The sequence below is a fragment of the Procambarus clarkii genome, chromosome 36 (assembly GCF_040958095.1).
Source record: "Procambarus clarkii isolate CNS0578487 chromosome 36, FALCON_Pclarkii_2.0, whole genome shotgun sequence".
NCBI classification, from domain to species: Eukaryota; Metazoa; Arthropoda; class Malacostraca; order Decapoda; family Cambaridae; genus Procambarus; species Procambarus clarkii.
In genome coordinates this window covers 39,775,366-39,790,986 of record NC_091185.1, presented here as the reverse complement: position 1 = coordinate 39,790,986, position 15,621 = coordinate 39,775,366, and the positions used below count along the sequence as shown (strand labels likewise).

General features: G+C 49.0%; 1 protein-coding gene across 1 annotated transcript; it reads right to left on the bottom strand.

The window, feature by feature from the left end:
* Nucleotides 1-591: 591 nt before the first annotated feature.
* LOC138371778 (uncharacterized) lies at nucleotides 592-15,261 on the bottom strand. The gene is made up of 2 exons (XM_069336801.1): nucleotides 15,150-15,261; nucleotides 592-1,082 (listed from the first exon to the last, which is right to left on the bottom strand). The coding sequence occupies exons 1-2, from the start codon at nucleotides 15,259-15,261 to the stop codon at nucleotides 592-594; spliced, it is 603 nt and encodes a 200-aa protein (XP_069192902.1).
* Nucleotides 15,262-15,621: the final 360 nt, after the last annotated feature.

Below are 15,621 nucleotides of genomic sequence, written 5' to 3'. Positions count from 1 at the left end.
TTTATTGATTAAGATGTTGCGTTATTGACTGAAATTTTGCCTTTATTGAATGAAATGCTGCGTTTATTGACTAAAACGTTGCTTTTATTAACTGAAATGTTGCGTTTAATGACTGAAATGTTGCGTTTATTGACTGAAATGTTGCCGTTATTGACTGAAATGTTGCCGTTATTGACTGAAATGTTGCCGTTATTGACTGAAATGTTGCGTTTATTGACTGAAATTTTGCCTTTATTGAATGAAATGCTGCGTTTATTGACTAAAACGTTGCTTTTATTAACTGAAATGTTGCGTTTAATGACTGAAATGTTGCGTTTATTGACTGAAATGTTGCCGTTATTGACTGAAATGTTGCCGTTATTGACTGAAATGTTGCGTTTATTGACTGAAATGTTGCCGTTATTGACTGAAATGTTGCGTTTATTGACTGAAATGTTTTCTTTATTGACTGAAATAGTGGGGTTGAATTGAAATTGAGGAGTTAGATTGATTTTGTTTAAAAAAGTTTGTCTCTCAATATCTGTCTCTCTGTATGTCTCTGTCTGTCTGTCTTTTTCCACCTTCCTGTCTCTTTACAATACTAATGTGTTTTTAATCTCTTTTGATGCTCTCCACCACCTCCCCCTTGAGTGGTAAACTTGTCACCTCCCCCTTGAGGGTTAATGCTGTCACCTCGCCCTTTAGGAATAAAATTGTCACCTCCCCCTTAAGGGTTAAAGTTGTCACATCGCCCTTTAGGGGTAAAATTTTCACCTCGCCCTTGAGAGGTAAAGTTGTCACCTCGCCCCTGAAAGGAAAAGTTGTCACCTCGCCCTTGAGGGATAAAGTTGTCACCTCGCCCTTGAAAGGTAAAATTGTCACCTCGCCCCTAAGGGGTAAAGCTGTCACCTCGCCCTTGAAAGGAAAAATTGTCACCTCGCCCCTAAGGGGTAAAGCTGTCACCTCGCCCTTGAAAGGTAAAATTGTCACCTCGCCCCTAAGGGGTAAAGCTGTCACCTCGCCCTTGAAAGGTAAAGCTGTCACCTCGCCCCTGAGGGGTAAAGTTGTCACCTCTCCCTTGAAAGCTAAAGGTGTCACCTCGCCTTTGAGGGGTAATGTAATCACCTCACCCTTGAGGGGTAGTGTAATCACCTCACCCTTGAGGGGTAGTGTAATCACCTCACCCTTGAGGGATAGTGTAATCACCTCACCCTTGAGGGGTAGTGTAATTACCTCACCCTTAAGGGGAAGTGCAATCACCTCACCCTTGAGGGGTAGTGCAATCACCTCACCCGTGAGGGGTATTGTAATCACCTCACCCTTGAGGGGTTGTAATCACCTCACTCTTGAGGAGTAGTGTAATCACCTCATTTTTGAGGGGTAGTGTAATCACCTCACTCTTGAGGGGAAATGTAATCACCTCACCCTTGAGGGGAAATGTAATCACCTCACCCTTGAGGGGTAGTGTAATAACCTCACCCTTGAAGAGTAGTGTAATCACCTCACCCTTGAGGGGTAGTGTAATCACCTCTCCCTTGAGGGTTAGTGCAATCACCTCACCCTTCAGGGGTATCGTAATCACCTCACCCTTGAGGGGTAGTGTAATCACCTCACCCTTGAGGGGTAGTGTAATCACCTCACCCTTGAATGGTAGTGTAATCACCTCACCCTTGAGGGGTAGTGTAATCACCTTACCCTTGAGGGGTAGTGTAATCACCTCACTCTTGAGGGGAAATGTAATCACCTCACCCTTGAGGGGTATCGTAATCACCTCACCCTTGGGGGGTAGTGTAATCACCTCACTCTTGAGGGGTAGTGTAATCACCTCACCCTTGAGGGGTAGTGTAATCACCTCACTCTTGAGGGGAAATGTAATCACCTCACCTTTGAGGGGTAGTGTAATCACCTCACCCTTGAGGGGTAGTGTAATCACCTCTCCCTTGAGGGTTAGTGTAATCACCTCACCCTTGAGGGGTAATGTAATCACCTCACCCTTGAGGGGTAGTGTAATCACCTCACCCTAATTGAGGGGTAGTGTAATCACCTCACCCTTGAGGGGTAGTGTAATCACCTAACTCTTGAGGGGTAGTGTAATCACCTCACCCCTGAGGGGTAGTGTAATCACTTCTCCCTTGAGGGTTAGTGTAAACACCTCACCCTTGAGGGGTAGTGTAATCACCTCACCCTTGAGGGTTAGTGTAATCACCTCATCCTTGCGGGGTAGTATAATGACCTCTCCCTTGAGGGTTAGTGTAATCACCTCACCCTTGAGGGGTAGTGTAATCACCTCACCCTTGAGGGGTAGTGTAATCACCTCACCCTTGAGGGGTAGTGTAATCACCTCTCCCTTGAGGGTTAGTGTAATCACCTCACCCTTGAGGGGTAGTGTAATCACCTCACCCTTGATGGGTAGTGTAATCACCTCACCCTTGAGGGGTAGTGTAATCACCTCACCCTTGAGGGTTAGTGTAATCACCTCATCCTTGCGGGGTAGTGTAATCACCTCAGCCTTGAGGGGTAGTGTAATCACCTCTCCCTTGAGGGTTAGTGTAATCACCTCACCCTTGAGGGGTAGTGTAATCACCTCACCCTTGATGGGTAGTGTAATCACCTCACCCTTGAGGGGTAGTGTAATCACCTCATCCTTGAGGGGTAGTGTAATCACCTCACTCTTGAGGGGAAATGTAGTCACCTCACCTCTGAGGGGTAGTGTAATCACCTCACCCTTGAAGGGTAGTGTATTCAACTCACCCTTGAAGGTTATGTAATCACCTCACCCTTGAGGGGTAGTGTAATCGCCTCACCCTTGAAGGGTAGTGTATTCACCTCACCCTTGAGGGGTAGTGTAATCACCTCACCCTTGAAAGGTAATGTAATCACCTCACCCTTGAAGAGTAGTGTAATCACCTCACCCTTGAGGGGTAGTGTAATCACCTCACCCTTGAGGGGTAGTGTAATCACCTCACCCTTGAGGGGTAGTGTAATCACCTCACCCTTGAGGGGTAGTGTAATCACCACACCCTTGAGGGGAAGTGCAATCACCTCACCCTTGAGGGGTAGTGCAATCACCTCACCCTTGAGGGGTAGTGTAATCACCTCACCTTTGAGGGGTTGTAATCACCTCACCCTTGAGGAGTAGTGTAATCACCTCATTTTTGAGGGGTAGTGTAATCACCTCACTCTTGAGGGGAAATGTAATCACCTCACCCTTGAGAGGAAATGTAATCACCTCACCCTTTAGGGGTAGTGTAATAACCTCACCCTTGAAGAGTAGTGTAATCACCTCATTCTTGAGGGGTAGTGTAATCACCTCACTCTTGAGACGAAATGTAATCACCTCACCCTTGAGCGGAAATGTAATCACCTCACCCTTGAGGGGTTGTGTAATCCCCACACCCTTGAAGCGTAGTGTATTCACTTCACCCCTGAAGAATAGTGTAATCACCTCACCCTTGAGGGGTTTTGTAATCACCTTACCCTTGAGGGGTAGTGTAACCACCTCACCCTTGAGGGGTAGTCCAATCACCTTACCCCTGAGGGGTAGTGTAATGACCTCACCCTTGAGAGGTAGTGTAATCACCTCACCCTTGAGGGGTAGTGTAATCACCTCACCCTTGAGGGGTAGTGTAATCACCTCACCCTTGAGGGGTAGTGTAATCACCTAACTCTTGAGGGGTAGTGTAATCACCTCACCCCTGAGGGGTAGTGTAATCACTTCTCCCTTGAGGGTTAGTGTAAACACCTCACCCTTGAGGGGTAGTGTAATCACCTCACCCTTGAGGGGTAGTGTAATCACCTCACCCTTGAGGGGTAGTGTAATGACCTCACCCTTGAGAGGTAGTGTAATCACCTCACCCTTGAGGGGTAGTGTAATCACCTCACCCTTGAGGGGTAGTGTAATCACCTCACCCTTGAGGGGTAGTGTAATCACCTAACTCTTGAGGGGTAGTGTAATCACCTCACCCCTGAGGGGTAGTGTAATCACTTCTCCCTTGAGGGTTAGTGTAAACACCTCACCCTTGAGGGGTAGTGTAATCACCTCACCCTTGAGGGGTAGTGTAATCACCTCACCCTTGAGGGGTAGTGTAATCACCTCTCCCTTGAGGGTTAGTGTAATCACCTCACCCTTGAGGGGTAGTGTAATCATCTCACCCTTGATGGGTAGTGTAATCACCTCACCCTTGAGGGGTAGTGTAATCACCTCAGCCTTGATGGGTAGTGTAATCACCTCTCCCTTGAGGGTTAGTGTAATCACCTCACCCTTGAGGGGTAGTGTAATCACCTCACCCTTGATGGGTAGTGTAATCACCTCACCCTTGAGGGGTAGTGTAATCACCTCATCCTTGAGGGGTAGTGTAATCACCTCACCCTTGAGGGGTAGTGTAATCACCTCACCCTTGAGGGGTAGTGTAATCACCTCTTCCCTGAGGGGTAGTGTAATCACCTCACCCTTGAGGGGTAGTGTAATCACCTAACTCTTGAGGGGTAGTGTAATCACCTCACCCCTGAGGGGTAGTGTAATCACTTCTCCCTTGAGGGTTAGTGTAAACACCTCACCCTTGAGGGGTAGTGTAATCACCTCACCCTTGAGGGGTAGTGTAATCACCTCACCCTTGAGGGGTAGTGTAATCACCTCTCCCTTGAGGGTTAGTGTAATCACCTCACCCTTGAGGGGTAGTGTAATCATCTCACCCTTGATGGGTAGTGTAATCACCTCACCCTTGAGGGGTAGTGTAATCACCTCAGCCTTGATGGGTAGTGTAATCACCTCTCCCTTGAGGGTTAGTGTAATCACCTCACCCTTGAGGGGTAGTGTAATCACCTCACCCTTGATGGGTAGTGTAATCACCTCACCCTTGAGGGGTAGTGTAATCACCTCATCCTTGAGGGGTAGTGTAATCACCTCACCCTTGAGGGGTAGTGTAATCACCTCACCCTTGAGGGGTAGTGTAATCACCTCTTCCCTGAGGGGTAGTGTAATCACCTCATCCTTGAGGGGTAGTGTAATCACCTCACTCTTGAGGGGAAAATGTAGTCACCTCACCTCTGAGGGGTAGTGTAATCACCTCACCCTTGAATGGTAGTGTATTCAACTCACTCTTGAAGGGTAATGTAATCACCTCACCCTTGAGGGGTAGTGTAATCGCCTCACCCTTGAAGGGTAATGTTTTCACCTCACCCTTGAAGGGTAATATAATCACCTCACCCTTGAAAGGTAATGTAATCACCTCACCCTTGAAGAGTAGTGTAATCACCTCACCCATGAGGGGTAGTGTAATCACCTCACCCTTGAGGGGTAGTGTAATCACCTCACCCTTGAGGGGTAGTATAATCACCTCACCCTTGAGGGGTAGTGTAATTACCTCACCCTTGAGGGCTAGTGTAATCACCTCATCTTTGAGGGGTAGTGTAATCACCTCACTCTTGAGGGGAAATGTAATCACCTCACCTCTGAGGGGTAGTGTAATAACCTCACCCTTGAGAGACTGTGTAATCACCTCACCCTTGAGGGGTAGTGTAAACACCTCACCCTTGAGGGGTAGTCCAATCACCTCACCCTTGAGGGGTAGTGTAATGACCTCTCCCTTGAGGGGTAATGTAATCACCTCTCTCTTGAAGAGTAGTGTAATCACCTCACCCCTGAGGGGTAGTGTAATCACCTCTCCCTTGAGGGTTAGTGTAATCACCTCACCCTTGAGGGGTAATGTAATCACCTCACCCTTGAAGAGTAGTGTAATTACCTCACCCTTGAGGGGTAGTGTAATCACCTCTCCCTTGAGGGTTAGTGTAATCACCTCACTCTTGAGGGGTAGTATAATCACCTCTCCCTTGAGGGGTAGTATAATCACCTCTCCCTTGAGGACTAAAGTAATCACTCCTCACTATGTGGTATCTTCCCCAAAGGTTGGCTATGGGGTCCACCACCTCCCAAGGGATGGATACGCGGTTCACCACCGCCCAAGGGATGAGGATTGTCCACCACCCCCATGGGAAGGGTATAGGGACCACCACCCCTCAAGGGATAGGTATGGAGTTCGACACCGCCCAAGGGATAGATATAGGGTCCACTTCCCCTCATTAGATGGGTATGGGGTCAACCACCGCCCAAGGGATGGGAATTGGGTCCACCACCCCTCAAAAGATGGGTATGGGGTCCACCACCGCCCAAGTGATGGATATGGAGTCCACTACAGCTTTAGGGATAGGTATGGGGGTCCACCATCGCCCAAGGTATGGGGTATGGGGCACACCACCCTCCAAGGAATGGGTTTGGGGTCCACCACCCCTCAAAAGATGGGTATGGGGTCCACCACCCCCAAGGAATGGGTATGGGGCCTTCCACCACCCCCAAGGGTTAGGTATTGGGTTCACCACCACCCTCAAGTGATGTGTATGGGGACCACTACTGCTTTAGGGATGGGTATGGGGGGTCCACCACCCCTCCTAGGGATAGGTATCGGGGTCCACCACCCTCCAAAGGATGGGTATGGGGTCCGCTACCCCCAAGGAATGGGAATAGTCCACCACCCCCGAAAGGATAGGTATGGGGTCCATTCCCGCCCAAGGGATGGGAATGGGGTCCACCAGCTCACAACGGACAGGAATGGGGTCCCCAAACCCATCCATCTACAAGGGATGGGTTTGGGTCCATTATCACCAAAGTGATTGGTATGGGGCCACCACCACCCAAGGGATAGGTATGGGGTCCACCCCCACCCATGGGATGGGTATAAGGTCCACCACCGCCCTAGGGATGGGTATGGGGTCCGCTACCCCCAAAGAATGGGGATAGTCCACCACCCCCCAAGGGACAGGTATGGGGTCAACCACAGCCTTTGGGATGAGCATGGGTCCACCACCGCCAAAGGGATGGGAATGGGGTCCACCACCTCCCAATGCATTTGTATGGCGTCCACCACCTCCCCAGTGGATGGGTATGGGGTCCACCCCCACCCACGGGATGGGAATGGGGTCCACCACCCCACAATGGATAGGTATGGGGTCCACCACCCCATAATGGATAGGTATGGGGTCCACCACTCTCCAAGGGATGGGTATGGGGTCTACCACACCACAAGGGATGGGTATGGGGTCCACCCCCACCCAAGGGATAGGTATGGGGTCCACCCCGCCCAAGGGATGGGTATGGGATCCACCACCGCCCAAGGGATGAGCACTGGGTCCACCACATCCTCAGGGATGGATATGGGGTCCACAACCACCACCCAAGGGATAGGTATGGGGTCCACTACTACCTTAAGGATGGGGATGGGGTCCCATACTTCCTTAGGGATGAGTATGGGGTCCATCACCGCCCAATGTATGGGGTATGGAGCACACCACCTCTCAAGGAATGGGTATGGGGTCCACCACCGACTTAGGGATGGGTATGGGGTCCACCACCCTTCAAGGAATTTGTATGGGGTCCATCACCCCCCCCCAAGAGATGGGTTTGGGGTCCACCACCACCTTTCAAGTGATGGGTATGGGGTCCATCACTACCTCTCAAGTGATGGGTATGGGGTCCACTACTGCCAAAGGGATAGGTATGAAGGGTACACCACCCTCCTAGAGATGGTTATTGGGGTCCACTACCCTCCAAAGGATGGGTATGGGGTACACCACCCCCCAAGGGATGGGTATGGGGTCCACAACCGTCCACGGGATGGGTATTGGGTCTACCACACCACAAGGGATGGGTATGGGGTCCACCACCACCAAAGAGATGGGTATGGGGCCCACCGCCACCAAACGGATAGGTATGGGGTCCATTACCACTCAGGGGGATGGATATGGGGTCCACCACTACCCAAGGGGATGGGTATGGGGTCCACCACCGAGCAAGGGATGGGTATTAGGTCCACCACCACCAATGTGATGGGTATGGGGTCCATCACCCCTCAGATAATGGGTATGGGGTCAACGACTACCCAAGGGATGGGTATGGGGTCCACCACAGCCCAAGGGATGGGTATGGGGTCCACCACAGCCCAAGGGATGGGTATGGGGTCCACCACAGCCCAAGGGATGGGTATGGGGTCCACCACAGCCCAAGTGATGGGTATGGGGTCCACCACAGCCCACGGGATGGGTATGTGGGTCCACCACCTCCCAAGGGATTGGTATGGGATCCACCACCATCCACGGGATTGGTATGTGGTCCACCACCGCCCAGGAGATGGGTATGTGGTTCACCCCCCCCCCCCGAGTGATGGGTATGGGGGTCCAAAACCCCACAAAGGATGGGTATGGGGTTCACCACCCCACAAGGGATGAGTATGGGGTTCATCACCGCACAAGGTATGGGGACCACCCCCCACCCCCCGAGGGATGATTATGGAGTACACCATCCCACTTGGGATGGATATGGGGTCCACCACCGCCCAAGGGATGGGTAAGGGGTCCACCACACCCCATGGGATTGGTATGGGGTCCACCACCCCTTCGAGTGATTGGTATGGGGTCCATCACCTCACATGGGATGGGTATGGGGTCCACCACCGCCCAAGGGATAGGTATGGGGTCCACCACCTCCCAAGACATGGGAACGGGGTCCATCACCTCCCCAGTGGATGGGTATGGGATCCATCCCCACCCAAGGGATGGTAATGGGGTCTACCACCCCACAACGGATTGGTATGAGGTCCACCACTTCAAAAGAGATGGGTATGGGGTCCACCATCACCAAAGGGATGGGTATGGGGTCCACCACCCCACAGCGGATTGGTATGGGTCCACCACTCCAAAAGGGATGGGTATGGGGTCTACCACACCACAAGGGATGGGTATGGGGTCCACCATCACCAAAGGGATGGGTATGAGGTCCACCACCACCCAAGGGATAGGTATGGGGTTCACCCCCACCTAAGGGATGGGTATGGGGTCCACCACCGCCCAAGGGATGGGTATGGGGTCGACCACACCACAAGGGATGGGTATGGGGTCTACCACACCACAAGGGATGGGTATGGGGTCCACCACCACCAAAGAGATGGGTATGGGGTCCACCACCACTATATGGATGGGTATGGGGTCCATCACCCCTCAAGGGATGGGTATGGGGTCCACCACTACCCAAGGGGATGGGTATGGGATCCACCACCAAGCAATGATGGGTATGGGTATGGGATCCACCACCAAGCAATGATGGGTATGGGGTCGACCATACCACAAGGGATGGGTATGGGGTCCACTACCAACTAAGGGATGGGTATGGGGTCCACCACACCACATGGGATGGGTATTAGGTCCACCACCACCAATGTGATGGGTATTAGGTCCACCACCACCAATGTGATGGGTATGGGGTCCATCACCCTTCAGAAAATGGGTATGGGGTCCACCACTACCCATGGGAAGGGTATGGGGTCCACCACAGCCCTAGGGATGGGTATGGGGTCCACCACCTTCCAAGGGATTGGTATGGGGTCCACCACCTTCCAAGGGATAGGTATGTGGTCCACTACCGCCCAAGAGATGGGTACGTGGTCCACCCCCCACCCCCCCGAGTGATGGGTATGGAGTCCACCACCCCACAAGGGATGGGAATGGGGTTTACCACCCCACAAGGGATGGGTATGGGGTTCTCCACCACCCATGGGAGGGTATGGGGTTCTCCACCACCCATGGGATTGGTATGGGGTCCACCACCACCCAGGGGATGGGTATGGGGTTCATCACCGCCCAAGGAGTTGGTATGGGGACCCCCCCCCCCCGAGGGATGGGTATGGAGTCCACCATCCCACTCGGGATGGATATGGGGTCCAACACCACCCAAGTGATGGGTATGGGGTCCAACACACCCCAAGGGATTGGTATTGGGTCCACCACCCCTCCCAGTGATTGGTATGGGGTTCATCACCCCACAAGGGATGGGTATGGGGTCCACCACCGCCCAAAGGATCGTTATGGGGTCCATTATCCCCAAGGAATTTGAATAGTCCACCAACCCCCCAAGGGATAGGTATGGGGTCCATCACCGCCTTTGGGATGAGCATAGGGTACACCACCGCCAAAGGGATGGGAATGGGGTCCACCACCTCCCAAGACATGGGAATGGGGTCCACCACCTCCCCAGTGGATGCGTATGGGGTCCATCCCCACCCAAAGGATGGGAATGGGGTCCACCACCCCACAAGGGGTAGGTATGAGGCCCACCATTCCCCAAGGGATGGGTATGGGGTCTACCACACCACAAGGGATGGGTATGGGGTCCACCACCACCCAAGGGATAGGTATGGGGTCCACCCCCACCTAAGTGATGGGTATGGGGTCCACCACCGCCCAAAGGATGAGCATGGGGTCCACCACCGCCTAAGGGATAGGTATGGGGTCCACTACTGCCTTAGGAATGGGTATGGGGTCCACCACTACCCAAGGGATGGGTATGGGGCCCACTACCAACTTAGGGATGGGTATGGGTTCTAAAACCTGCCAAGGGAGGGGTATGGGGTCCATCACCCTCCAAAAAAATGGGTATGGGGTCCACCCTTCCAAAGAGATAGGTATGGGGTCCCCCGCCACAAGAGATGGGTATGGGGTCCACCACCGCCCAATGTATGGGGTATGGAGCACACCACCTCTCAAGGGATGGTTATTGGGTCCACCACTGCCTTTGGGATGGGTATGGGGTCCACCACCACCTTAGGGATAGGGATGGGGTCCACTACTACCTTAGGGATGGGTATGAGGTCCACCACCCCCCAAGAGATGGGTATAGGGTACACCACCCCCCAAGAGATGGGTATGGGGTCCACCACCGTAAGGAGCACACCACCTCTCAAGTGATGGGTATGGGGTCCACCACCACCTCTCAAGTGATGGGTATGGGGTCCACTACTGCCAAAGGCATGGGTATGGAGAGTCCACCACCCGCCTACGAATGGGTATTGGGGTCCACCACACTCCAAGGGATGGGTATGGGGGGTCCACTACCCTCCAAAGGATGGGTATGGGGTACACCACCCCCCAAGGAATGGGTATTGGGTCCACCATCTTCCAAGGGATGCGTATGGGGTCTACCACACCAGAAGGGGTGGGTATGGGGTCCACCACCCTCAAAGGGATGGGTATGGGGTCCATCACCCCTTAAGGGATGGGTATGGAGTCCACCACTACCCAAGGGATGGGTATGGGGTCCACCACCGCCCAAGGGATGGGTATGGGGCCCACCACACCACACGGGATGGGTATGGGTTCCACCACCACCACCAAAGGAATGGGTATGGGGTCCACCACACCACAAGGGATAGGTATAGGGTCCACCACCACCAAAGGGATGGGTTTGGGGTCCATCACCCTTCAAGGGATGGGTATGGGGTCCACCACTACCCAAGGGATGGGTATGGAGTCCATCACCGCTCAAGGGATGGGTATGAGGTCCACCATCTCCCAAGGGATTGGTATGGGGTTTCCCACCACCCAAGGGATGGGTATGGGGTCAACCACCGCCCAAGAGATGGGTATGGGGTCAACCACCGCCCAAGAGATGGGTATGGGGTCCATCACCACCCCCCCCCCCCCGAGTGATGGGTATGGGGTCCACCACCGCCCAGGAGATGGGTATGGGGTCCACCACTGCCAAAGGTATAGGTATGGGGTCTACCGCTCTCCAGGGAATGGGTATTGGGTCCACCTACCCTTCCCCCCCCCCCCCCCTCCACGTAAGGATGGCTGTATGGAATCCATAATAAATAACAAAGTAAAAAAAAATACTTAGAAAAGTGTTATAAGTATATAAGAAGCAACTCAACTACTGTAGGTCTCTGCTGGTCCAAACGAGGCGGCCCCCATTTACAACCACCCAAAACGCATTATTAAATACGTTTAACCTACGCTTGAAACAACACATCCTTCCTACGTGTATTATGTAACCGGTTATTTTAACCATAGATCACCAACCAATAGAGTCCAAACTCGAATATCCTACCCAGCCCCTGATGTTTCTATTATCCGAACACACTGTATTCTACTATATTTTTGTTTTTCCTCCAGTGTATATATTATCTTTATATTTTATTGTGAATATTCATAATTCATACGTACCTAGCTTTTAGGGAGTAGTATATTGACTAGAAAGAATTTTGTCAATCGTAGGTTAGACAAGTATATGAGTGAGATTGGCTGGTTATAAATAGGAGCTTCCCCGTGAAGACCAATAGGAGCTGCCTCGTATAGACCAATAGGAGCTGCATCGTATAGGCCAATAGGAGCTGCCTCGTATAGACCAATAGGAGCTGCCTCGTATAGGCCTATATAGGCTTTCTGCAGTTACCTTCATTCTTATGTACTCATGAATTCTTTTTAAAATATATGAAGCTAAAAGCCAAACAAATATTCCTAGGCCTAGTATAGCACACATATGTATTAGGGCCACATATGTATTAGTATTAGGCCTCATATATCGTGTAATAAGCCTAGGGAGACAAGGATAAGTTAGTTTCGTCTTTGCAACACCAAAAAAATAGTTTTCCAATTTGACCAACCCAATAGTACAGATTCCTACTTTCTAATTTTGTTGTTCGTCGTTATATATATATATATATATATATATATATATATATATATATATATATATATATATATATATATATATATATATATATATATATATATATATATATATATATTTATATATAGTTATATATATATATATATATATATATATATATATATATATATATATATATATATATATATATATATATACATATATATATATATATATATATATATATATATATATTAGTATATTTTGGTAGCAGTCTTTCCTGTAGACATATATTATTAAATATGACCGAAAAAGTAAGATTAATAATTCTAACACGAATTTTCTCAATCTTTCGTACATTACGCTTCACTGTTGGAGGTAAATCAAAAATCACTTCTCCAAAATTCATTTTTATTTCTAGTCTGACGCGACACGGGCGCGTTTCGTAAAACTTATTACATTTTCAAAGACTTCACAAATACACAACTGATTAGAACGTATCTCTGATTTTATATCTACATTTGAGTGAGGTGGGAAGGGTGATGTGGCATTAACACAAGACAGAACAGGAGGGGATATTAATAGGGTATTAAAAGTATCAACACAAGACAGAACAGAAACAATGGGTATTGAATAGAAGTGTTTGTAGAAAGCCTATTGGTCCATATTTCTTGATGCTTCTATATTGGAGCGGAGTCTTGAGGTGGGTAGAATATAGTTGTGCAATAATTGGCTGTTGATTGCTGGTGTTGACTTCTTGATGTGTAGTGCCTCGCAAACGTCAAGCCGCCTGCTATCGCTGTATCTATCGATGATTTCTGTGTTGTTTACTAGGATTTCTCTGGCGATGGTTTGGTTATGGGAAGAGATTATATGTTCCTTAATGGAGCCCTGTTGCTTATGCATCGTTAAACGCCTAGAAAGAGATGTTGTTGTCTTGCCTATATACTGGGTTTTTTGGAGCTTACAGTCCCCAAGTGGGCATTTGAAGGCATAGACGACATTAGTCTCTATGCATGGGGTCGCCATGGGTTCTCCCCTAGGTGTCCTGTTTGCAAACTTCTACATGGGTACCATCGAGCAAAAAGTCTTAGTCGACATGAACTTGAAACCGGCCATATACTGCAGGTATGTTGACGACATTTTTACACAGGTACCTGATGTCAGACATCTGCAGAAGCTGAAGGAGGCATTTGAGCAGAGTTCCGTGCTGCGTTTCACTTACGAGACGGAAAAGGATGGGAAGCTGCCTTTTCTAGATGTAACAGTCATGGAAAAGGGCGGAGGTTTCCACACTGCAGTCTACACTAAGGAAACAAACAAAGGAATGTGCCTAAATGCCAACAGCGACTGCCCTGACAGGTACAAGAGGAGTGTTGTTAACGCATACGTCGACCGTGCTCTCAGCCACAGCTCAGAATGGAAGCAAGTCGACGAAGAACTCTGTAGGGTAAGGCAGGTCCTAGTCAATAACGGCTTCTCCAATGGTTTCATCGAAGACATCATAAGAAGGAAAGTGAAAAGCCATGCAACCTCTGAAGAGACAACTAACACAACACCTATACCCCCTATTAGACTATTTTACAGGAACTTCTTTTCCACAGCTCATAAAACAGAGGAAAGGGTCCTGAAAGATATTGTTAATAGAAACGTTATCCCTACAGACAAAAATCAGAGGATACAACTGACGATTTACTATAAAACCAGAAAAACGGCCAGCCTACTCATGAGAAACTCTCCAGACACAAAACAGAACGCTTTAAAAGAGACTAATGTCGTCTATGCCTTCAAATGCCCACTTGGGGACTGTAAGCTCCAAAAAACCCAGTATATAGGCAAGACAACAACATCTCTTTCTAGGCGTTTAACGATGCATAAGCAACAGGGCTCCATTAAGGAACATATAATCTCTTCCCATAACCAAACCATCGCCAGAGAAATCCTAGTAAACAACACAGAAATCATCGATAGATACAGCGATAGCAGGCGGCTTGACGTTTGCGAGGCACTACACATCAAGAAGTCAACACCAGCAATCAACAGCCAATTATTGCACAACTATATTCTACCCACCTCAAGACTCCGCTCCAATATAGAAGCATCAAGAAATATGGACCAATAGGCTTTCTACAAACACTTCTATTCAATACCCATTGTTTCTGTTCTGTCTTGTGTTGATACTTTTAATACCCTATTAATATCCCCTCCTGTTCTGTCTTGTGTTAATGCCACATCACCCTTCCCACCTCACTCAAATGTAGATATAAAATCAGAGATACGTTCTAATCAGTTGTGTATTTGTGAAGTCTTTGAAAATGTAATAAGTTTTACGAAACGCGCCCGTGTTGCGTCAGACTAGAAATAAAAATGAATTTTGGAGAAGTGATTTTTGATTTACCTCCAACAGTGAAGCGTAATGTACGAAAGATTGAGAAAATTCGTGTTAGAATTATTAATCTTACTTTTTCGGTCATATTTATATATATATATATATATATATATATATATATATATATATATATATATATATATATATGTATATATATATATATATATATATATATATATATATATATATATATATATATATATATATATATATACTATGGTCCTCATCGTTGCCGTAGGTACTCTTAAACAGGTGGCTAGGCTGGAATATATGTGGGATAGGTCGACCTACCGAGAGCCCCCAGGTCGACCAGACTGAGGTCTTGGTTGAGTCCAGGAGCTGGAGGGTCGACTGTCTTCCGCCTGGTCACAGCCTCGAACAAGCTTCCAAAGAATCCCCCCATCTTGCTCTCCACAGTTGTAACACACAGTTGTAACACACAGTTGTAACACACAGTTGTAAAAACACAGTTGTGGCACTACATCTCCTCTTGCGTCACTGTAGGTTGTACAACAACATGTTGTGATAGATTAGAGATGATTGTGAAAATTTTATCTCTGTTGTGAGATGGAAATCGGTTAATTAATTGTGATTTTCAGGACATTTGGGGGTCGATGTCACTTTGGGGTATCATGGCCGCTATGGGGGTGTCAAGCGTATGACAGGTGTCACGAGGCAGGTGCCAGAAGGCCACGTGTGTGGCATCTGTCACTGCCAGAGCTGCGTCGGTCTGGCCTGCTTCGTGGCTAGGAGACAACTGACT